Raw genomic sequence first — 22,439 nt, forward strand, 5'->3', positions numbered from 1 at the left:
AAAAAATTGGTGATGTAGGGTAATGGGTGTCAAAAAATATACTTCTATTCTTATATATGCCTCTACATAACCTAGTATGTTGTTCTTCTTCTATTGTTATTATTATTATTATTATTAGATCATCACCCACCATAATGATATCAATACCAAGTCTTCCATCGATATTCAGGAAATACCTGAGGTTCTTCCTCCAATCGATCATGGTCGCAGTATCGTTCATAGATTGTGGTAACTTTGTCTCCAACACCAAAGCTGGGGCAGTTTATCGGTACCATTTATTGTTTATTATTGTCATCTCTAACTTCTTTGCCATCTTGATGCAATGCCTTTGTATCAAATTGGGATCGGTCACCGGGCTTGACCTTGCGGAAAACTGTCGTCGCCATTTCCCCAAGAAATGGAACTGGGCCTTGTATATCTGTGCTGAGCTTGCGATCATCGCTACCGATTTGGCGGGGGTGGTGGGCACTGCCATTGCTTTGAACATCTTGTTTTCCATTCCTTTGAACTATGGTGTATTGTTGACGGTGTTAGATGTCGTGGCCATCTTATTTTTATACAACCCCGAGAAATCAATGAGACAAGTCAGGCTCTTCGAGGTGATGATCTCGGTGCTTGTTGTCGGTACCATCGTGTGTTTTGTATTGGAACTCTTCAGCCTCAGCATTCCTGATAAACAACCGTTGTTTTCTGGGTTCTTGCCATCAAAAAAATTATTGGAAGATGAAGCAATATATTTAGGGTGCGCCATCATGGGGGCCACAGTGATGCCCCATTCTTTATACTTGGGATCTGCCTTAGTCCAACCAAGATTAAAAGAATATGATGCTCAACACGGCTTATTGGAAGATGATGACGAGAATACCAATGAAAATGATGAGCTGTTGCAATCCAAATACAAACCGTCGGCGCAAGCCATCAAGTTTTCGTTGAAATATTCGTATTGGGAACTCATTATCTGTTTGTTTGTCGTCGCGACATTTGTCAATTGTGCCATATTGATCGTTGCTGCAGCAGCATTGTACGGGACACCTGAGGCAGAAGATGCTGATTTGATCTCAATTTACAAATTACTATCATTCTACGTTTCCCGTGGCGCAGGGTTGATCTTTGTGTTATCATTGTTGTTTTCTGGCCAAGCGTCAGGGTTGGTGGTGACGATCTCTGGGCAAGTGGTATCTGAAGGGTTTATCCACTGGAAATTTACTCCATGGGTCAGAAGACTTGTGACCAGATTAATCTCTATTGTCCCGTGTATCCTCGTCACTTATAGCTCTGGTTCTGCGGGTATTGGTGATATTCTAAATGCCAGCCAGGTGTTTCTTTCATTGGTGCTCCCGGTGTGTTCGGCGCCATTAATTTATTTTACTTGCCACAAAACAATAATGAAGGTTAGAAGTGGGAAATTCCTGGCAAACCAAGCCAACTACGGGTCGAATGATAATGAAGAACCGTTGTTATTTCAAAAAGATATTGATTACTCCAACAGCACGTTGTTGGCAACCCTTGCAGTGACTGCCTGGGTGACGGTAGCGATATTGAACATGGCCAATATCATGTTTATTTTAAAAGGATTGGCATGAATATTTGATTACCAATCGCTCCTGATAAAAGCTTTTTAGGATATGATGTATATATAATAGATGAATAAAATTTTAGCTGAGATATGTAACTGTACCTGATTCGCACCATCCCGATGGATCCCCGTAGATGGGGAAAAATTCCAAATAATTCTTTTTCTGTTTCTCTCTGTTTGTTATAAAACATAGGCATAGATAGATTCCTCTTACCATAATGATCAATATAAGACTCCCGGTGAACAGATCCCGGCGGTCTTTAGTGGCTGCTGGTTGCCTAAAGTACTCGAGGTTCCACACCTCTGCCATAAGAAGAAACAACCCTAATGAGATCGCATTCGTGTTTGAGTAAGTATCCATACATTGTTCTCCATGCCCTCTAAGACCTGCCCCATTCTAACAATACTCCAGTATCGATGGGGTTTTAATTCGTGGAGGCCAGCCGATCCCCCAGGCTAAGCCAACGTTGGAATTACTCAAGAGTCTCCAAGTACCTTTTATGTTACTCACCAATGGTGGAGGGGTCACTGAACATCAACGAACCCAATATTTATCTAAGAACCTCGGCACCTATCTCAATCCAATCCAGATCGTTCAATCTCACACCCCATTCAAGACTTTAACTAATGCGTACCGTCGAGTATTAGTGGTGGGAGGTCCGGAAGACAAGGCAAGACACGCGGCAATAAGCTACGGGTTCCAAGAAGTGGTGATTCCAGCAGATATCGTCAGGGCTGACCCATCGATCTGGCCGTTTCATAAATACACTGCTGAGCAGTTAGATCAGTGGGGCGATAAATCTGTGAATGTTGCTGATAAACCATTCGATGCAATTTTCGTGTTCAATGACCCTAGAGACATGGGAAGTGATTTGCAAATCATCTTGGACTTGTTGAATTCGGAAAATGGGTACCTTGGCACCAAGAGGAACCTTGAAAAGCTAGAAGATAGATCAAAGCCTGCAATTCCTATTTATTTCTCCAACAATGACTTACTTTGGGCCAATGAGTACAAGTTGTCAAGACTTGGACAAGGAGCGTTCAGAATCTGTGTAGAAAGATTGTACCAGGAATTAAACGAGGTGGATAAATTGGAAGATACCATTATTGGTAAACCCAACGTGTTGACCTATGACTATGTTCACAATGCATTGATTGACTGGAGGTTAAAGATATTAGCCAATAATGATTTAGTGTACCACCCTCAAGAATTGACCCAGGTTGTTCCTCAGTTGGGGGAAAAACCACAGAATTCACCATTCAAGAAAGTTTACATGATTGGGGATAATCCTGCCTCGGATATTCAAGGGGCCAATAATTATGGCTGGGAAAGCTGTTTGGTGAAAACTGGGGTCTATCAGGATTCTGATTTCCACAATTTAACAGTAAAACCAACTCATATTGTGGATAATGTTTACGAAGCAATAACTACCGTATTAAAGACCAACCAGATCAATTTTTAGAACTAAAAAAAAAAGTTTATATCGATTTAGATAAAAAAAAATAGTTTATAATACATATATAAAAATGGTGAGTTGTTTACTACATTTCAATCTCCCAGATATTAACCGTTCCATTATCCCCACCAGTAATTAATCTTTCAGTAGTAGCCGATTCGTCAATATTTTTGATCCAGACCACACAATTGAGGTCAAACACTCCGTGGGCCAATGGCTTTATCAGATCAATCTCCCATTTACCAGACTCGATCTCTTTGTAAATTATAAGGTTACCATCCGATCCTACACTTGCAATTCTTCCGGAGTTGGCACTCCAACTAACGGAATATATCGATCCTTTATGCTTTATTGGTAACTTGGCTTGTAATTGCCAATCTTCCAACTCTTCTGAACGATTCTCCTCAGTCAAGGCCCATACTTTGACACTAGAGTCATCACTACAACTGACAAATCGCCAATGTTTGGTACCAACCACTTCCATTGGTTCGAAATCAATGGCCCATACTGTGCCATCATGGGCGTTCAAATCACATACGCACGTCAAGTCATCCCCTGGTGATGGCTCTTTGAACACCTTGATGGTGTCATCGTACGATGCACTGATCAAGCATTGATCAGGCCCCCATTTGATAAATTTCACGTCTTGGGAATGATAGTCTTGTAAAACATTGATACATTCAAACTCTTCATTATATTCGTCGGTCTCCCAAATCCACACGGTCTTATCTCTAGAACACGAGGCCAAGTAATTACCATCAGCCGACCATGAAACACACTTGATCTCGTTCTCATGACCCTCGATGATCGCCATCAATGACCATTGCTTATTGGTACTATTACCTTCCTGAGCACCGTCGTCGTCAATATCGTCATCATCACTGTATTCCTCAAAGTTCTCATCGGTCTTGGCCCAGATAGACATTGTCGAATCAAATGACCCGGCAGCAAGACACGGGAACTCCGACGAAGGTTTCCAACTCACTGAGCGTATGGATTTCTGATGAGTTTCTGAGAGCTTGGTGATGACATTGAAGTTGTTAAGGTCGTAAACTATGATGGTTTTGTCAGCCGACGCGGTGGCAAGTAAAGGAAGCGATTGGTGAGTCGCGACACTCCAGACTTTGTTATTGTGGTCCCTAAGGGTTCTCACTAGTTTTATCTTGTCGTTGGCTACCATTGGTGGATACACTGATTAGATATATATAATAAGATATGTTATCACTGACTATTATTCTTCATTATCATCTTTGGAAAAAAAAAATCCCACAAAGAAAAAATAAACCCCCAAAAAAAAGTAAAAAAAATCCTTGGAAACATTAACAAAAACTTCAATAGAAAAGAACATTCACCAATGTTCAAGTTACTAAGACCTCTCAAAGCAGGTTCTTCGTTGATTCTGATACGGCATAGTGCTCGTTTCAACTCGAACCTAGTCAAAGATGATGGTAAGCCCTCTGGTGGTGCTTTGAATGGCTCGTCTTCGTCATCATCCTCGCTCGAGAAGTTACGAACCACCCAGTACGAGTATCCTAAGAACCCCCAGTTCAATATTCCTCCACATGTTAAAGAAAAATCCAATGACAACTGGCTCGTCAGGTACGGAAAATACATTCCTATAGCTATTGCCCTTGGGGTCGGAGCATGGTCGTTCTACAGTGTGTACTATTTCACCAACCCCGACGCTGGGAAATCAGGGCAAGAGATCTTATCCCCAGACCACTTCACCGAGTTTATGATCACCAAAAAAAAAGAAATCGATGACGACCACTTTATTATTGAATTGGCTCCAAGAGTGAAGAGTGATTTCCTTCTGAAGTTTGTCAATTCTAAAGGATACTGGGACGGTTCGAAGCTTTGGAGCGTCGAGGTCAAACAACCAGAAATCATGGTGGTTCGCAAATATACCCCATTGCCAGTGATATTGGCAAAGGCTGGAGAAGAGGGTCAGTTAGCAATGAGGCTCATTAGTGAAGAAGGAGACGTTGGGAAATTTTGTCTTTACATCAAAAAGTACCAATCAGGAGAAGTGGCCCGCTGGATCTCCAAAAGACCAGTCGGATCGATTCTCGAAATCCGAGGTCCTTATACTGAATATCAGTTCAAACCCCAGCCAATAGATCGCTATCTGGAATTTGAACGTCCTAAGATGCAAAACTTGCCATCGAAAGTGCCATCTGATCCCTATACCGCATCATTTTTACCCCAAGGAGTACCGCTTCCCGATAATTTAGTATTTTATGGTGCTGGCACTGGTATTGCCCCAGTGCTCCAGTTATTGTTATCGAAAAACCCATTCAAAGGACACGTTTGGATCAATTATTCTTTCAAGAAACAAGCCGAAGTACCAGAAGAATTCCTCAGATTATTTTACTTCCTTGAAAAAATGGGCAGAATTACTCTACAAACTTTTGACGAGTCTAAGAACCAGTATTTAACCAATGTTATGACTCCTTCGACCCCTAACATCCAAGAAATTGAAACCGATCCAGAAATCGAATTGGAAGTGATCAAACAGCGGATCGTTGCTGAAAAAATGAAACAATTGAAACAAAATGGAGAAGCAACTAATGACGATACCCTCGGAGAACTTGAAAAACTATTCAAGGAAACTGAAGCCAAGATAACCGTTGGTAAACCAAAGGAATCTAATCCACCACCTACCACTAAAACTTCCGAATTAACCTCATATAACAACGCTTTGCATCAAGGATACATAGAGCGTGATCAGCCAAAGAAAGATCCATCATTGGCAATCATCTGTGGGCCAGAAGGTTACATTGGCTACGTTGCTGGCCGTAAACCAACGGAGCTTCAACAAGGGAAGGTTGCTGGGCTATTGGGCAACCAAGGATGGGACGAAGCTAACGTATTTAAGATGTGAAAGCTACTACTTGTAAATTGAAATCAATAAAATTGTTTATTTAATATAATAGACACCATGTATTATTACGCTAAATAGCGTTGTAGTCACAAGTGCGAGGTTGATATATATGTATATAAAAAAAAAAATATGAAACACGAAAAATCTAGAGCTTTAACAAATTGACGGCAACAATAATAATAATTTTTTTAAAAAAAAGAACAAAATTATATAAATAGCGATAAAAAGCGTCTCCTAGCAATAGAAGTAATACTAGCACCATTAATCACGCATATTAAGATACCTTAAAATTGAATAACGGTATCTGGTTCCTCGTCGTTAGCTTGTTTACCACTTTCGGCCATTGTAACTTCTGCAATCGGCTTGGCTTTGCTATCAACGGATAACCTTAGTGGTTCAGGCTCAACGTTCTTCAAAGCAGTATCCTTTTGTCCTGCTATTAAAGTCTTCTTTGAAGCGTTTCTAGATACAGAGGTCTTCTTGACGGTGTTACGTTTCTTCAATTCTTTGAAAACTTGATCCTTATGGGTCAATAAATCAAACAATAATCTGTAAGGATGTTTATCAGTCAATTGAGAAGTGGTTTGGACCTTTTCTCTCAAAATTGCCGTGGTGAATTTTTTACACACTTGAATCTTGAAATTTTCTGACACTGTCAATTTTGGCTTGCTGTCCTCACCATTTGTCACCTCCCCATCATTAAGAGCAATGGTGGAAATGAAATTACTCAAGTGAGCACACAAGTAATTCAAAGTGGCGATGTTTGGACGTGGCAAATCAACCAATAAGTTTTCAATCCCAACAATTCTTTCTTGAGCCGCATCTTCAGCACCGTATTGTTCATACAAAGACTTGAATAAATAGTACTTTTCATTTGGAACCAAAGAGTTAGGCAACTCCAAGAGGTAAAGTTGCAACACCGAGCTCAACACTGAAGGATGGTACTTGCTTAATAATTGTTCGGTGATTTCCGCTTTTGGATCATTAAGTAACGATCTCAACTCATGGGTTTTCACCAATGGGACATCATTCAACCAAACAGAAATCCGTTCTTCATCACTACCCATGTCAGGGTATACAGAATCCAAATGCATTAAGATCGATGAAATAACCAATGGAACTGATTTGTGGTCAAATCTGCATCTGCTTTGTAAACTAATACCAAAGACTTGAGTGTCTTGTGAGTCAAAATAATCTTCAAAGACCTTAGGATGAGGAATGAATGAACCGGTCTTGTTAGATTCAATCATGGTTTCCAAATCTTGTTCTGGATTCATATTGTCCTGTAATAACATGGCTTTGTCAACCACTGATTTCAAAGAGCTGAATCTGTTGGACAATATTGACAAGAAGTCAAAAGTCACCTTTTTCAAAGCCTTCAACCGATCCATTTCACACCTTTGCATGAAATTGTGATGTTCCTCGATACTTTCTTCTAATTCGGTTCTCACAACGTCCAATTGTTTACTAAGCTCGTAATATTCTTTTTCAAATCTTCTCACGTCCTTCAAAATCTTTCTGTAATTTTCTTCATTTGGTTCCAAAGTGGTGATCATTCCTTTGACATCCTCAAACACTTCAGAAAATCTGGCACCTGGATTGATGTCATTGACCGGATTGTACATGCTTGAAGCTCTGGTGAGGTTGTCGACACCTTCCACAACAATATCCGCCGCCTTATAAGCTTCTGGTTTCCATTGGTAATTCAATTTGGAACTGTTAGCAAATTGACTACCAACCGTCCCGATCAATCTCAAGTAGCCACCATTAATCAAATCTTGACCAAATTCTTCAATTTTTTCCAATTTGCTGATGCCTAAGCATTTTTGAATCGCTTCGGTAATTGCTGACCCAGTGGACACTCTGTCGTAAGTACCAAAAATTGGGACTCTGTGCGAAAATTTTGGGGTAGTATTCAATAATGATGCCAACACGTCTTTCAATTGGGACTTGGAATACTCGTAACCTCCCAAAGTGACGATCTGTTCTTCTTCTTCTGGAGCCTCGCTTTCTTCCTTGATGGTGCCAACGGAAACGCCATTTCGTTCAAGAGTCAAAGATTTCATGTCTTCTGCCACGGTGGTGTTAGATCTTGCCAATTTGGTGGCACCGGCTCCAGGATCGCTCACTTCTTCTGGAGGAAAGGTGTTGGCTCTTTTAATTGTTTGGGTGATTTTATCATCCAATTTTTCCTTGAAGTCTTCGGCGGATCTCACTTTGTTGAAGTACTTGATTCTTGTTCTATCGATGTTGCTGTACAATCTCTCGTAAGCTTTGATCTTGGTTTTCAACTCGTTTTCACTGTATTCCACTCTTTCCTTGTGCTTCATGGCCCAACTGGTGAACGGCAAAATGATGTGTTGGTCGATATTCTTGGCAATTTCCAAATGATATTGTCCTTCTTTGCCGATCTCAGTATTGATGCCGATAAAAGAATTCTTGGTAGAGTTGATGAGCATAGTGTTCTTGTTGAAGTTGGAGGTGAACTTATCCGGGAAAGTGTTCAAGGAGTTACCAAACGCTAATTCGCTTTGGTGTCTAGCGACAAAGAGATTTATGTAGTTTTGGTTCTCCAAACACCCATCGTGAAGTCTATCAAATAATGTGTTGACCCCTAAGGAAACCAATGTTAGTAATTAACTACACAGTTGAAACACCCCTAGTAGAACTTGCCAGATCACATAAGATGACTCCTTCAAATGGGAGAAAAGAACAAGAAAAAGTAGGTAGCTGAAGGTAATTGACGTAAAGGAACGTACCAGTGGAGTAGTCATGACTCCAGAAGCTGTTAGAGAATCTGGACATCGTGTGCGGATGTCTTCTTGTGTTGTGGTTGCTTGTTGAAGTGGTTGTTCCACGGGAGAAGAAACAGGAATTAAATAATATGACAATCGCTGTTTCATCCGTAAGGTCACATGCCGAAAAACTTTCTGATGGAACTTTCAGCTGTCACTAAAAATAGAGGAAGCAAATAACAATATATTATCATTTAAAATACATATAACGAATAATAATAAAAAGTAAAACTAAGAATGGAAAAAAAAAAAAAACAGATACTAGACTAGATAAGCTAAGCATCTCACAATCAACCCGAATATCACAAACAAAAGGAAAAGAAAAATAAACTCAATCAAAATAGATTGAAGATTATCAAAAAAAAAAAAAAGGGACTATAATATTAAGAGATTAAAAAACAAGAATGGGTGAAATATTATATATGTATATCATGTCCTCACTCGACTTTTCTTAGTGAGCAGCTTTGTCTTTTTTATTTATGTTTTATTTTTATTTTTTCAATAATCTAAATATCTGAGGGAAAAAACATCTCTCTCAGTTGCCTCCCTTTTTATCTCTTCTAATTGGGATTTTCACACCTTGACTAGCAAAGGCCTTAGACAATGGGGTGCTGTCCATGACCCCAGGAAACTTCTTTGCACTGTAAACCTGGAAAACATCGGTATATTTGAAATCAAGAATAGGAACGGTGCTTCCTGCAGAGTTGAGATCAATTTCTGGTTTATTATCGATACTGTCAAAGATAGTCGTTGGGTCAAGTTTGAACAAAGAAAATCTCAACTTGAATTTACCTTCGATTCTAATAGACAAATCTTGCAAGACAAACCAGATCCCCAACTTGTTATGTTCATCGTACAATTTGAAAGCATTGGTGACATTATTACCAATCAAGTTTCTGGTTGGGGCTGGATCGTCCAATTTGTTGACGAGCGTCACACTTTCTAAGCTATTTGCCAGGTTAGGATCAGCCGCTTGGTAGGTAGTTTCGTTATATGGTGGTCGTTGCACTGTGCCGGTTACCAAATATTCATCATCGTCTTCTTCGTTGTTGTTGCCATCACCATTGCCATTTGGTTGGCTTTCTTGTAAAGTGTCAACGATACTCAAATTCTTTGTTCCCTTTGGGTCCCATAATTCTGCTATCAACATGTAGCACGCAGCGTTTGGCACTTTTTCAGGGGGTATTTCTTGATTGGTGGCCTTATCGATTATGATCAATTGGATACATGGTGGGGGACTGATTTGTCTTCTGTCTTTATCACCCAACCCACACATTCTGGCTCTTTGAGGTTGTTGGCAAATCTCTAACTTGTAGATGTATTTATCTTTTCGCCAATGTCAGTATATTCGAAACATAAATTAAAATCATAAATTGTTCAAGGACTTGGAGAGATTATCATTTAATCCCTCCCAACCACTTGGCGCGCCAAAAATAATAACATACCATCTTCTCCGTAAGCGCCGCTCATGATGTATGTGTGCAATAATATTTTTGTGTATCAGGATATACTATTGGTGCTACTGATGATTACCTTGTCTAAATCTGTTTAATCCAAGGGAGTTCAATGCTTATCTTTTATTGTGTATTCGGGGTTTGACACGCCCAATATCAATAATAATTAACGCCTTCATCCAAATCATCGCTTTTTCCAAAAAATTATGAAACGGCAGGGCAACTATCAGCTGTAACAGGGTGGGACACCCTGGTTTGAGGTAAGTAACGCCTAATACTTTGTGCCAACCAGGGGGGTCGGCCATTTTCTTCGATAAATAAACGATCATAATTGGTACATCAGAGCAAAATATTGCCCGAAATTTATATTCCTGGAGTGGTATTTGATCATTTGATGCCTTTTGTGCTTCCAACTGGGTAGGTAGGCTAACTACACGGCCAATATCAGGTTATTGCTCGGTTAAACATCCCGTGTGACACAACACCGGAACCATAATGTGCTACTCTTGAGGTGGGGGACGCGTCGTTTACCCCCCATCGCTTAGTCAGAGATAAAAAATAGGGATTTACATTTAGGGCTTCGTTGAAAAAATTTCTTTTGTAATCACGTGCATATGACATGATATATTCTAGGGCTTTGTAGAGGCCTCCTCTGTGACACGGAAATCCCGTGTCGCTCACTTTTTTTTTTTTTCCTCTGTGTCTCCAGCGGGAAAGCACTCGTAACCGGTGGGTGTGAAAAATTGGAAAAAAACCATTATCAAAATTTTGAAGGTCTTACTGTAAACTAAGGTAGTAGTATATCAACACAATACCAAGGACAAAATGGTACGTAAAATAGCTGGACTCAAGGTTATGTTTGAATGGATTAGGGAAAACATGGGAATTTGTCATCATTATGGTTTATTGATTGAAGAAAGTGTGGCCATCGAAATAATATAATATATTGCAAAAAAGTATCAAACATTTGCCAAAAGAGAATAAAATTGGAATCTGCCATCATTGAAATCATTTTGGAAAAAGTGAATATTCGCTATTACGGAATGAAGAAGAAGAATACACTTGGCTAATTTCACATAATGGAAATCAAAAAGATCAAGAACCAATACATACACACTGGAATTTACTCAGACCAATATAACGTTACTACGAGAAAGATATACCAATCATCATCTAAGATTTCCTCCGTTTTTTGTATCAGAATGTCTCAACTTCATCTTTACTCAGGTTATTCTGCTTGTCATAACTATAGTCAGTTCATCATTATCAAGCATTTCATATTCGGCAACCATTTACAAATTAATATCCCATCCATAATCCATTCAAGTTTTCAATTTTTTCACTAAAGTTATGAAGTTATTCAATCCAAGATTTACTAACATCGACTTTTTTTTAGAGTGACGCCATTACTATCAGAACTAGAAAGGTTATCAGCAACCCTCTTCTTGCCAGACGTCAATTCGTCATTGATGTTTTGCACCCAAACAAGGCTAACGTCTCCAAGGATGAATTGCGTGAAAAATTGGCTGCTTCTTACAAGGCTGACAAGGACGCCGTTTCCGTTTTCGGTTTCAGAACTCAATATGGTGGTGGTAAATCCACTGGTTTTGGTTTGATCTACAACAGTGTTGCTGACTTGAAGAAATTCGAACCAACCTACAGATTGGTCAGATACGGTTTGGGTGAAAAGGCTGAAAAGGCTTCCAGACAACAAAGAAGACAACGTAAGAACAGAGACAAGAAGACCTTCGGTACTGGTAAGAGAGCTGCTAAGCACAAAGCCAAGAGAAACGCTGACTAATTTTAAAGCAACCATTTGTTTTGATCATTTAGTTAATTTATCTTTTTTCAACCTCATTACTGAACTAAAAATGCTTGTTTATTAATGTATGTTCTATTAGTCCCCTTTTTTATGATAATCTAATAATTTGTAATGAAATTTGATGGTTGTTAATGTAATTATTTACCCGATTTTTCTCAGTCTATTCAACCGAAACACCTCAATAATATAATAAATGATATAATCGAGGCTTCTCCGTAATGTAATACATGATCCGTTTAATTATATATTTGCCAAAGTTGATCTTAGTGCTTGCAGGCATCTCATGAAAAGCGTGTTATGGTCCCTGGTGGGGAGCCATCAATAAGGGACAAAAAAAATATATTTTTTTCGTTAAACATCAGAACGATAGCTAACTGTTTTTGTTTGATGTATTTATCCAAGCACAATAAGAAACATGATATAGATGTCTAGTGTATTAGTGAGGGGCCCTATTTGTGGCGTTGATAATTGCAACTCTCAGCTATGGAGATCTATCGAAGGGAGAAGAGTTTGTCAATATGGTCACATTAGAGAAGGTGATGTTGAAATTGGGGAGGACGATGAACAGTTTGTCTTGACAAGAAAATTGACTGTTCCTAGCTTAAACTCACAGAAATTCTCCCAAATGCAATATACCCAGGAACTCAAGAACCAAAAGGAACAATCTAAGCACAAATTGTACGGTATGCCCGCGAAAATCCGGTTCCTTGAATGTTATCAGCATGTGTTGAAAGCTCAGGTTAAATGGTTAGTGGAAAATAGAGGCCTACCTGATGCGTTTGAAAAAGTCGTCAAGGAGCTTTGGATAGTATATTTGGAATTGATGTATTACGAAGATGAAGGCCATTACGATATGGATGACGAAACTACTGATGGTGACGAATCCGAAACAACAATATATACCGACGGAGAATCATTATATCCTTTAGCTGAGGACGACACAGAGGTCATTGAAACTAGTGGTAAGAAGCGGAAAAAAACAGTTTCTAAAAAGAGGAAGAACAAGAAGAAGCAAAATCAAAAAAAAAACTATAGTGTGTCACTTATTCATTCCCTTTGCTTATGCTATTTAGCTTGTCTTATTTTGAGATTTCCATTATTTGCCAATGATTTCATAAGGCTTTGTGCAGTCAACAAGCTCCCATTTATAAAAGCTTCTCTTGTGGTACCAAAGGAACTTTTAAAGGGCTTGCCAGATATCTATATGACCAGGCTTGAACCAAATTGGCCCCCGCTTGCAGGAGAATTTTATAATGCCACCCGTGAGGTTCTTCAATCATTACAAGCTTGTCTTGGTGAAAACTCGATAACTAATGAACCAAACAACGAGGGCTTCTATATTCGGTCATCAGCATTTTCAAACCTTGAAATCGATTACGAAATTTTACTCATGAAGGTGGTTAAGGAATTGGTGTTACCAAGAGAGCTTTATATTATCATCAAAAATTTCATCAACTTTTTCGACTTAAAATTCGGCTTGGCCACTGATTACTCAATTGCCAGTCACAATCTGATGAATACTAAAATATTCGTTCCTTATTCAAAGTTCCCAGAATTGAGGCTAATATCAATCATCATTTCTATGACGAAATTTTACTTTATTTCTCAAAATTTTCTCAGGGGCTCCAACAATAAAAAAGGCAAGCTCCAAGTCTTGAATTGGGAAGTATGGATTGAGTTATTTTATAAAAAAAAATATGGCTCCCAATACTCAAAAGATCAAGCTGATATTTCCAAAAGTGACGAAGAATTTGATCATACTTTAAATTATATCTCCGCAAATGGTCACAAAGTTGACGAATTGGAACTTTTGAATTTTGCTTTTGGGATCGATATGAATTCTGAGCATACCGGATCAGATAATATATTAGACAAGTATCTTGTTTGGTTCGATAACACATTGATCAAGTATCCTAGAGAAAGAGATACGTTAAAGATTTCCGAAAGAAGATTGGTTGATTTATTTGATACTGGTGCAACATTCGATGAAGGGGAGGAAAAACCAAAGATCATTGAAGATTTAAGCTTATCAAAGGATGAGGGTACTACATCAAACACTACCTCGCCAACCAAATGCTCAGATAAAACTTTTATTGACATATCGGAGGTGAAGCTCATAAGCTTCAAGGACGTGCTTAAAATTGAAAATCTTTTGGTGGGCGAGCTTAGTACGAATTTTGGGATCTCCGTTGAGAGGCTCAAGAGGATGGTGAACCTGTGGTCGGACAAACTTCTTGTCACGGCTTTATAATGTATTATATTACAAATTAGCGTTGGATATTCAAAGAATGTATATTCCAGTGGATAATAATTTATTGTAGAGAACTCAGAAAGACAGAGGATTAAAAAAAAAAAAAAAAAAAGTTGAGAAAAAAAATACGCACAACGCGATGAGGCTGGCAAAAAATAATCGATTTCCTACTTCATCCTCCTCTATACACCTGAAGAATGTAATGGAGAAGGTTTCAAATTGAACAGTTTGGAGTATTATTGTTTTTGTAAATCGCTAGTTTTCAATTCATTTATTATCATTATTATTTTCTTTTCCAAATTGCATCTCTAGTAGATGACACTTCTGGCGTCCTTATCTTAGCACCAATCATGTCTAGAAAGACCAGTGATGAAAGTTGTAATGGCCCAAATTATGAGATTGCCTTGCTTGACTATGGCGATTATAAACAAGCCGCAAAAACCCTTTATCATTCTTTCAAGAACGATCTCTTCACTAACTACTATTTCCATCACCTAGCGAAGATCCATATCGATCAACTGGTGATTGAAAGGCTCAAATACGACTTAATGAAGCAGCAATTAAAGTATTATTTGAGCCATAGGGAAAGGTATTTATGTGTTGGTATCAAGGATGGTCTTTCCAGCAATTTGATCTGTGTTTCTATTTGGAAAATGCCCGAAAGCTCTTATTTGTTGAAAAGGAGAAGAAATGTATTTGCAGGATCATCCTCTCCCACTGCCAATAAGCAACAGTCCTCATTCTTTTCTAGAAGCATCAAGAATAAATTGTTGTCGCTCAATGTTCAGTTTAAGATTGGCTCTTCAGGAGCAAGGAAAATGAATAGGGTCAACAATATCACCAACTACACTGAGAATGGGGTATTGGATATTCAGAATGATCAGTTGTTCTATCAGTTGTTTTTGATCGGTACACACCCCTCTTATCAGAAAAATGGTTACGCGTCGATATTGATCAATTATATGATTGACTATATAACCAAAGATTATACACTCTTAGAGAGAAAAATGGGCAATTCTGTCGTCGAAAATATTTCCAATTGTGATTACGACAATTCAGATAAATCTAAACCTCCTATAATAGTTGAGGCCTCAACATTGAAAAATTATAATTTTTATAAACAGAAATTTGGATTCACTCCATTTGCTGGAATTTATATTAATGATGCGGATGTCAATTCAATGATAAAGATATTTAGTAATGATGAGAAATCTGGGAAATATCTTGATGATATAGAAGATATCAACAATGTCCAATATTTCAAGATCAATACAATGATCTTGAATAGATCATGTAGCGATGTGGTGAAAGTAGTGGCTTAAACAACAAAAATACAGTATGCTAGCATACATTTCAGTTTTACATTTATTCAGTTCTTCCCATACCATTTTTAATACGTTTATTTTATCCTTTATTATTATTATTATTATTATTATTATTATTATTCTGTCTAATACATATTCTATATTCACAAAATAGTGGTCGATTGAACGGTTCTTGTATGATCTATTTCTATCTTCAAATTATGTCCTCTTTCCAACGACCCTTCCTGGATCAATTTATGATAATATAACTTGTAAACTGGTAAATATCGATCAACGAAGGCCACAACTTCCTTATCTGACATTCCTACACCTTTTGATTTAATCAATGCATATTCTTGTTGTAATCTCCATTGATAGATGTTCAACAAATCGTTGGTAGCTAGATAAATAAATCTATCAAACATGCTCCAGAGATATTCGTAGTTTTTCAACAATTGGTCAATCAACTCGATTTGTTTGTAATCAATTCTTGTCAAAAATTTGGTAATCTCGGCATTTTCAGAGCCTTGGATAGCTTGTGACCAGACATTTTCCAATTCATGATCGACTGATTTGAATCCTAGAAACCATCCTTCGAAAATAACAACATCCACTGGCTTGTTGATACTTTTCCCCTGAGAAATTGGCAAGCGGTCTCCTTCTCCTTTAAATTTTGACTTATCGTAAACTGGTATATCGAAACCTGACTCTCTTGCTTTGATTTTACGCAAAATAGATGATACCAAATCAACCGAGTGAGTTCCTGGTAAACCTCTGCCATCGGTGACAAGGCCACAGCCTGGGTATCTGGTAGGCAATTCTTTTTGCTCGTGATGAGTTAAATAGAAATCATCTATTGAAACATTAACGATGTTCAATTGCGGGTACTTTAACACTAATGCACTGACCAAGTTTTCTGCAAGATATGACTTGCCAGACCCTTGGGGACCTGATACCCCAACTATTAATGGTTTTTCTGTGAAGTTCCACCGGTCAATTAGTGGAGATAGATAGTCAGCAGATATGTCAACAGTTGACATTCTTGATTATTAATTTTCTTCAGGAATTATTGACGGTATTTCTTAGGAAACCTGGTTGTTGTTGTTTTTTTGACTGTTCCCCCACCTTTGACAACTATTGTGTCAAAAGACTATATCACAAAAATATGCGAGCGTAACCCGTTCCAGCGGAAAAGGTCCATAATATATTGCTGGTATTACAAAACTCAACGTAAATAAAATTAAGAAAGTCGTTTATGCCATTTATATATTAAATAATTTTTTGGTTTTTGTATAACTTAAATATGGAGTCTTTTGTTTTTTTTAGTTGGCTTCACCTACAAAAGCTTTTTGTTCTTCAATTCTCCAATCAATTCATCAACCGACCCCAAAATCTTACCAGAAGGTCTAGCAGGAGGTTCTGAAACCTTCAATATTTCGATTCTATTGTCATTTTGTAATTCGGCTAACCCTAGTTGGTCCAATTTCACAATATTGGATGGCTTCTTCTTAGCCTTCATCAATTTTGGCAAGGAAACATATCTTGGAGTATTCAATCTTAAATCAGTGGTCACAACTAATGGTAATTTGGACTTGACAATGTTGGAACCACCATCAACTTCTTGGTGGACAGTAACTTCACCATTAGCCTCGTCAACAATAACCTGGCTGGCATTAGAAGCTTGGGACCAGTTCAAGAGACCAGCAAGCAATTGGCCAGTTTGGTTGCAATCATTATCGATGGCTTGTTTACCCATTATCACCAAATTGGAGTTGTTTTCTTCAACCAACTTGGACAAGATCTTGGCTATTGACAATGGTTGCAATTCTGGTTTTTTATCATCGATGCTCACCAAGGTTGTCTTGTCAACACCTTTCGCGAGACAGTTTTTCAATATTTCTTCGGACTTCTTTGGACCCACCGTCACAGCATGGATATTTTCCACAAGCCCCTTGTTTTTTTCTTTGAGCTTCAAGGCCTCTTCTATGGCAATATCATCGAACGGGTTGATTGAAAACTTCACCCCCGAACTTTCAATCCCAGTATTGGCCTTGTTGATTCTTGGTTTGATGGCAGCATCAATGGTTCTTTTAACAGGAACAAGAATTCTCAATTTGGACAGCATTCTTTTTACTATAGAAGTTTGAAATGTGCACTGATGATAATAATAATATCGAGGATGGTCACATATGACTAACTTTGTATGCCAAAAAAAAAAAACTGTGATTTTGTACATGGTTGTGAGCCTTGGTGGGTTGTGCTCAGTTATTAATGTTCATCATTATATCTAAAACACTTTCCAAGGAACATCGGGGAATTTATTATAATTTTGATAAGTTTTTGTAAGATACTTATATTTCCAAGTATTAGTGCTCATTTTACAAAAAACCAATGACAGTAGCACACTATTTTCTTCTTTTTTATGGACTTTTTTTTTTTTCCTTTCACTCGATTTTTCAATAAAGAACGTTTAGCAAAATATCAGCTACATTTCCTTAGTAAATTATCAAAGTGTTATTAAATAAAAAATTATGTTATCTACTCCTTCTTTTCTAGTATATATTTATATGTATAAATCCGACTATCTTCTGTCCACTGAACGGAATCACCAAGGATTCGATGTCTCTCGAACCATTCCTAAAAGATCGTAATGATAGTTTCACAACTCGTCACAAAAACAAAAGCGAGGATGGTGGTGAAGGGGAACTTGATGTAGCAGGGGCTACATGCTCTGAACAAACCATTGTGTCTACCAACAGACCATTAATTTTTGAAGAAACTGCCGACGATCACATAAGCTCATTAAATGAAGCACTTCAAACAGCAGACAGTCATCTACGCTTTGGAGTCATTTTGCAAGATGTAATCGGAAAAATAGAAAATAATATTTTGCTTAGCCTGGAGGAGAAAACTGAATGCTATTTGAAACTAGTTGTGCAAGTGAACAATGCCAGAGAGACTTTACAATCTAAAAAAGATTATCTATATTCTCACGAGAACACAGTAGCACTTTTGAAGGAAAGAGAAACAGCAAAAGACAACAAAAAAAAGGGAGTCATCAGTACGAGCTTACTGCCAAGACTGCTATCTTATACTGCACCTGAAAAAGAACAACAACAACAACAACAACAACAACAACAACAACAACAACAACAACAACAACAACAACAACAACAACAACAACAACAACAACAACAACAGCAGCACCAGAAACTGCGCCAAAAACTACATAGAGCTAAGTCACTAATCAGTAGCAGTGCATACAATTACAGACCGGGGAGTGAATCCTCTATTTCCACATCCGTGAGTATGTCTACCTCAAGCTCTGATAATATGCAAACCTCTTCTTCATTCGAAGCGAATATAGAATTATCAGCAGGAACAACTAGACATATTGCACGTCCCGATACTTGTCGACATTGTGGCTCGGTGCAAACTAAGCAATGGAGAACATACCATCATTATGATGGTCACATATGTAATCCATGTGGTCTTTTTATTGCAAAATTGACAGCAAGATTGAAGAATGATGACGATGTTTGGTTGATATTACAATACAAGAAGAAGGAAGGCACGGCGGCAATGAGAAATTTGAAAGATGTTCCTGATCCCAATGTAATCAGAAATAGTGTGTGAGCTGCTTTTTTTCGGTTCCTTATTATATTATTTACATTAAATTCTTATTTATCAGGTGAAGAACTTTTTGTTTTTCACCAAACTTTTGAAAAATGAGAGAGACTTCATGTTGATGAATACATGGATAAACGCACACAAAAAAGAAAAAAAAAATATAATCAAAAAAGGCAAGAAGTGAAGGGCATCCCATCGTATAGGCCATTATATTTACATTTTATAGAACACCAAAAGATGAAGACAGAGTTGTCGATAGAGGAAACAAACAAGCTTCGGATAAAGTTAGGATTGAAGCCAATTGCTGTTACTCCCAGCGAGAGCATCCAAGAAAAATCGCATCATGAAGTTGAAGAACCCAAGAAAGTGCAACCCAGAGTCCTCAAGGCTCAAAGAGTTGATCATGGGAGTTTGGACAACGCAAGCATCTTGGAAGGGGAAATCATGACTCTAAAAGATGCCAATATATTAGATGAAGATCAAAATGAACTCATAACAGAATCAGAGGTCCTTGATGGTCAACTCAATAAGAAATCAGAGTCCACCAAGAAACTCCATCAATTTGAAGGTGATGAAAATGAAAATGATGATGATGATGGAGAGGAAGAAAGTTATTTTAAAGTCGGAGAAGCTAGAGTGAAACTACGAGTGAACGAAAATTACAAGCGAGATTCAAAGTTGAAGAAAATGGAAGAGTTGGCCAAAAAAAATAACAAATATGTGGTAAATTTGGATTCTGGAGAAGATGATAGTGATGATAATGATGATGATGCCCTTGATGAGCTAACAATGATTCAGAAATCTGACTTTAGTTCTTCAAAAAAAAAATCAAAATCAGTGTCAGCTAAGAAGTTCAAGAAATCGAAAAAAAACAAGACTAAAGCAAGTAATGGATCTACTGGTTGGAAGAATTTAAGTGACGAAGAAATAGACTTGAACCAACATGTTGTATTAGACGGTGAAAGTATAGGCGATGACATATTTGATGATGACAATGACGGATTGCAAGCAGTACTTACGGCACTGCGTCTAAAAGCTAATAGCAAAAAAGTTAAAAATTCTGAAATTGTTAAGAAGCACCAAGATGACGGCCCTAAAAAGAGAAAACTTGCCGAGGTTCTTGAAGATGAGGATGATCAATCTGACAGTGGTTTAGTGATTGATGGAACCAGTGAATTCTTGAGTGGGTTGAAACAAAACATACTCAGCAACCATGAGCACACAAACGATGCGGAATCGACGGGCTCTCAGCCGCTGAATGAAACAAACGGTACTATTGAAAACTATGAACATTCGTCTTCAGAGTTAGTGAAACCAAATGGTACCGGGCCTGATGTTGAAGAAGATACTGGGGAAAATTCAGAAGAAGATATTCCAAGTGACGAACCGAATTTTGGATCTACAGGCCTATCCTCAACGCTTTCTTTCTTACAAAAGAGTTCGGTGCTTAAGATAACGGACGAGGCTAGATTGAAGGAAAGGGAAAGAACGATGCAAAAGAAATTGAAGAAAGACTTGGCTTATATGAAACTTGCGAGTGAGATCAATGGAGATGCTAATAATAATGGTCATAGTAGTACTACTAGTATAGTGACCGAACATGGGCTCAACGATTATAACCCAGAGATAAAAATCACATATACCGATGACAATAACAATGTGCTTAACCCGAAAGAGGCCTACAAACATTTATCGCACAAATTCCATGGAAAGGGCCCAAGTAAACAGAAGCAAGCTAAATTGTTATTGAAGAAGCAGCAAAAGCAACTAAAAGAACAGAAGTTTAGTTAGGATAAAATGCAATTTGGTATTTTGAAATAATTAAGTATTGGTTTGATTTTGAGAGATGAAAAAAATATCAGCATCTAGGGTGTAGTCTTGGCTACGAATTCACTAACAGTTAAAAAAAAAATCTGCATGAGTGGCTTGCATGTGAATCACGGCATGCTAAACCGTTTTTCTTTTGCAATATCGTGTCAAAGTATCTCTGATTTTCCTGAATTGGACTGAAAATATTATTCGTTGCCCATCATTTTAGTCTACATGGTACTTCACAGAGATCCTTATTAATACTAGTTATTTATTTTCTGATTTCTAATAGATTTTCTGTTGATCGACCTATTTTTCCTCTGCCGTGTTAGAATCCCCAACTTTTGGTCGAGTGTAGGGATCAAAATCTCGCCTTTGCTAAGGACTTTCAAAACCCCATTTAAATCTCTGTAGTTGCATAATCCCGCGTTTTTCAAATGACACATAATAACTAAAGACCCAACTTCACCAACAATATTACTTAATTTTGTGTAGAATGCGCCACAAGCATTGCACACATTTCCTGGTATTCTTGGGAAAGTTCTCCATTGGGGGGTCTCCTGTATAAGACATATAGCGCAATGTTTTATTTTGTTGAAGAGGTCTGTAGAATTATTTAAACTGAAATAATCGATTGATTCTGGCAATGGATCGTGAAATGTGCAAGGAAAGTCATCATCATCATCATCTTTTTCTTTTTCTCTTCGTTTTTGTATTACTGACCCCCACTTAACGAATGGTGCATTTTCTGATTTCTCAATGTGATTGTATTTTGGAGGTGCAGATGTTGGAGTTTCCAGACTGATTTTAGAGTCTTGGTGTGCATGCAATTTGTCCAAGAACGTGCAAAAGATCTCCAATTCGCTGGATGTGACTTTAGATATAGCACGAGGCATTTTGTAGTTCGGGAAAATACTTTAATTCTAATAGAAATTCTGCTTACATTTTTGAGTAAAACTTCTTCAGAAATTATACTATATATTTATCTGAAAGCAAGGAAACTAGTCTGGCAAAGGAAAGAAAACAGTGAAAGCAATCATTTTCAACATAACAACATCCAAAGCCTTGAAAATTTGCCAGGTGGCACAGCTCACGCGTTAGTAAACTCTCATATCACGAGAAACTCTACAATGTCTGGTGCCTTCCATGTTTCCATTTTAAGAAAAGGCTGGTCAATAGGAAAAGTTTTCTGCATGCTGTTGCCCTTCTGCACATAAGAGTTCATCACCCGCACAACCAAAACACACCGGGTAAGCGACGACGGAGAAAATTTTTAATCATTGGCCTGTGAGAAGAAATAGTATAAATAGTAGGTGTTTCTCCCCTTTTCACCTTTTCTTCTTTTGCTTTTTAAACATCACATCCTCTTCTCCTCGCTTGTCTTTCATTGCAAGTATGAGCAGTGGATACTTCATAGATTAAATAAAATGGTATGTGGCTCTTCAAAATTACTAGGT

General features: G+C 37.9%; 14 protein-coding genes across 14 annotated transcripts; 8 read left to right on the forward strand and 6 right to left on the reverse strand. All coding sequences in view use genetic code 12, as the record gives it.

The window, feature by feature from the left end:
- Positions 1-200: 200 nt before the first annotated feature.
- On the forward strand, positions 201-1,583 carry SMF3 (putative divalent metal ion transporter SMF3; the record flags this gene model as incomplete). The annotated part of the gene is made up of 1 exon (XM_064998257.1): positions 201-1,583. The coding sequence occupies one exon, from the start codon at positions 201-203 to the stop codon at positions 1,581-1,583; it is 1,383 nt and encodes a 460-aa protein (XP_064854329.1).
- Positions 1,584-1,794: 211 nt separating this feature from the next.
- On the forward strand, positions 1,795-3,039 carry DASC09_046590 (uncharacterized protein; the record flags this gene model as incomplete). The annotated part of the gene is made up of 2 exons (XM_064998258.1): positions 1,795-1,925; positions 1,989-3,039. The coding sequence occupies 2 exons, from the start codon at positions 1,795-1,797 to the stop codon at positions 3,037-3,039; spliced, it is 1,182 nt and encodes a 393-aa protein (XP_064854330.1).
- Positions 3,040-3,118: 79 nt separating this feature from the next.
- CIA1 (iron-sulfur cluster assembly protein CIA1) lies at positions 3,119-4,213 on the reverse strand (the record flags this gene model as incomplete). The annotated part of the gene is made up of 1 exon (XM_064998259.1): positions 3,119-4,213. One exon carries the CDS (start codon positions 4,211-4,213, stop codon positions 3,119-3,121), a length of 1,095 nt encoding a protein of 364 aa, XP_064854331.1.
- Positions 4,214-4,387: 174 nt separating this feature from the next.
- On the forward strand, positions 4,388-5,917 carry CYC2 (oxidoreductase; the record flags this gene model as incomplete). The annotated part of the gene is made up of 1 exon (XM_064998260.1): positions 4,388-5,917. The coding sequence occupies one exon, from the start codon at positions 4,388-4,390 to the stop codon at positions 5,915-5,917; it is 1,530 nt and encodes a 509-aa protein (XP_064854332.1).
- Positions 5,918-6,201: 284 nt separating this feature from the next.
- On the reverse strand, positions 6,202-8,722 carry RGD2 (GTPase-activating protein RGD2; the record flags this gene model as incomplete). Its single annotated transcript, XM_064998261.1, has 2 exons — positions 6,202-8,531; positions 8,677-8,722. 2 exons carry the CDS (start codon positions 8,720-8,722, stop codon positions 6,202-6,204), a joined length of 2,376 nt encoding a protein of 791 aa, XP_064854333.1.
- Positions 8,723-9,247: 525 nt separating this feature from the next.
- Positions 9,248-10,182, reverse strand: DASC09_046630 (velvet factor family protein; the record flags this gene model as incomplete). Its single annotated transcript, XM_064998262.1, has 2 exons — positions 9,248-10,038; positions 10,158-10,182. 2 exons carry the CDS (start codon positions 10,180-10,182, stop codon positions 9,248-9,250), a joined length of 816 nt encoding a protein of 271 aa, XP_064854334.1.
- An 809-nt stretch (positions 10,183-10,991) lies between these two features.
- On the forward strand, positions 10,992-11,967 carry DASC09_046640 (40S ribosomal protein S24; the record flags this gene model as incomplete). The annotated part of the gene is made up of 2 exons (XM_064998263.1): positions 10,992-10,994; positions 11,563-11,967. 2 exons carry the CDS (start codon positions 10,992-10,994, stop codon positions 11,965-11,967), a joined length of 408 nt encoding a protein of 135 aa, XP_064854335.1.
- A 445-nt stretch (positions 11,968-12,412) lies between these two features.
- RRN7 (Rrn7p) lies at positions 12,413-14,239 on the forward strand (the record flags this gene model as incomplete). Its single annotated transcript, XM_064998264.1, has 1 exon — positions 12,413-14,239. One exon carries the CDS (start codon positions 12,413-12,415, stop codon positions 14,237-14,239), a length of 1,827 nt encoding a protein of 608 aa, XP_064854336.1.
- A 350-nt stretch (positions 14,240-14,589) lies between these two features.
- DASC09_046660 (uncharacterized protein) lies at positions 14,590-15,561 on the forward strand (the record flags this gene model as incomplete). The annotated part of the gene is made up of 1 exon (XM_064998265.1): positions 14,590-15,561. One exon carries the CDS (start codon positions 14,590-14,592, stop codon positions 15,559-15,561), a length of 972 nt encoding a protein of 323 aa, XP_064854337.1.
- A 146-nt stretch (positions 15,562-15,707) lies between these two features.
- TDA10 (putative ATP-dependent kinase) lies at positions 15,708-16,583 on the reverse strand (the record flags this gene model as incomplete). The annotated part of the gene is made up of 1 exon (XM_064998266.1): positions 15,708-16,583. The coding sequence occupies one exon, from the start codon at positions 16,581-16,583 to the stop codon at positions 15,708-15,710; it is 876 nt and encodes a 291-aa protein (XP_064854338.1).
- Positions 16,584-16,879: 296 nt separating this feature from the next.
- On the reverse strand, positions 16,880-17,668 carry CIR1 (Cir1p; the record flags this gene model as incomplete). Its single annotated transcript, XM_064998267.1, has 1 exon — positions 16,880-17,668. The coding sequence occupies one exon, from the start codon at positions 17,666-17,668 to the stop codon at positions 16,880-16,882; it is 789 nt and encodes a 262-aa protein (XP_064854339.1).
- A 266-nt stretch (positions 17,669-17,934) lies between these two features.
- Positions 17,935-19,179, forward strand: DASC09_046690 (uncharacterized protein; the record flags this gene model as incomplete). The annotated part of the gene is made up of 2 exons (XM_064998268.1): positions 17,935-17,940; positions 18,100-19,179. The coding sequence occupies 2 exons, from the start codon at positions 17,935-17,937 to the stop codon at positions 19,177-19,179; spliced, it is 1,086 nt and encodes a 361-aa protein (XP_064854340.1).
- A 231-nt stretch (positions 19,180-19,410) lies between these two features.
- SNU66 (U4/U6-U5 snRNP complex subunit SNU66) lies at positions 19,411-20,964 on the forward strand (the record flags this gene model as incomplete). Its single annotated transcript, XM_064998269.1, has 1 exon — positions 19,411-20,964. The coding sequence occupies one exon, from the start codon at positions 19,411-19,413 to the stop codon at positions 20,962-20,964; it is 1,554 nt and encodes a 517-aa protein (XP_064854341.1).
- Positions 20,965-21,245: 281 nt separating this feature from the next.
- On the reverse strand, positions 21,246-21,878 carry DASC09_046710 (uncharacterized protein; the record flags this gene model as incomplete). The annotated part of the gene is made up of 1 exon (XM_064998270.1): positions 21,246-21,878. The coding sequence occupies one exon, from the start codon at positions 21,876-21,878 to the stop codon at positions 21,246-21,248; it is 633 nt and encodes a 210-aa protein (XP_064854342.1).
- Positions 21,879-22,439: the final 561 nt, after the last annotated feature.

This window comes from Saccharomycopsis crataegensis, assembly GCF_037102585.1.
Source record: "Saccharomycopsis crataegensis DNA, jcf7180000000084, whole genome shotgun sequence".
Lineage (NCBI taxonomy): Eukaryota > Fungi > Ascomycota > Saccharomycetes > Ascoideales > Saccharomycopsidaceae > Saccharomycopsis > Saccharomycopsis crataegensis.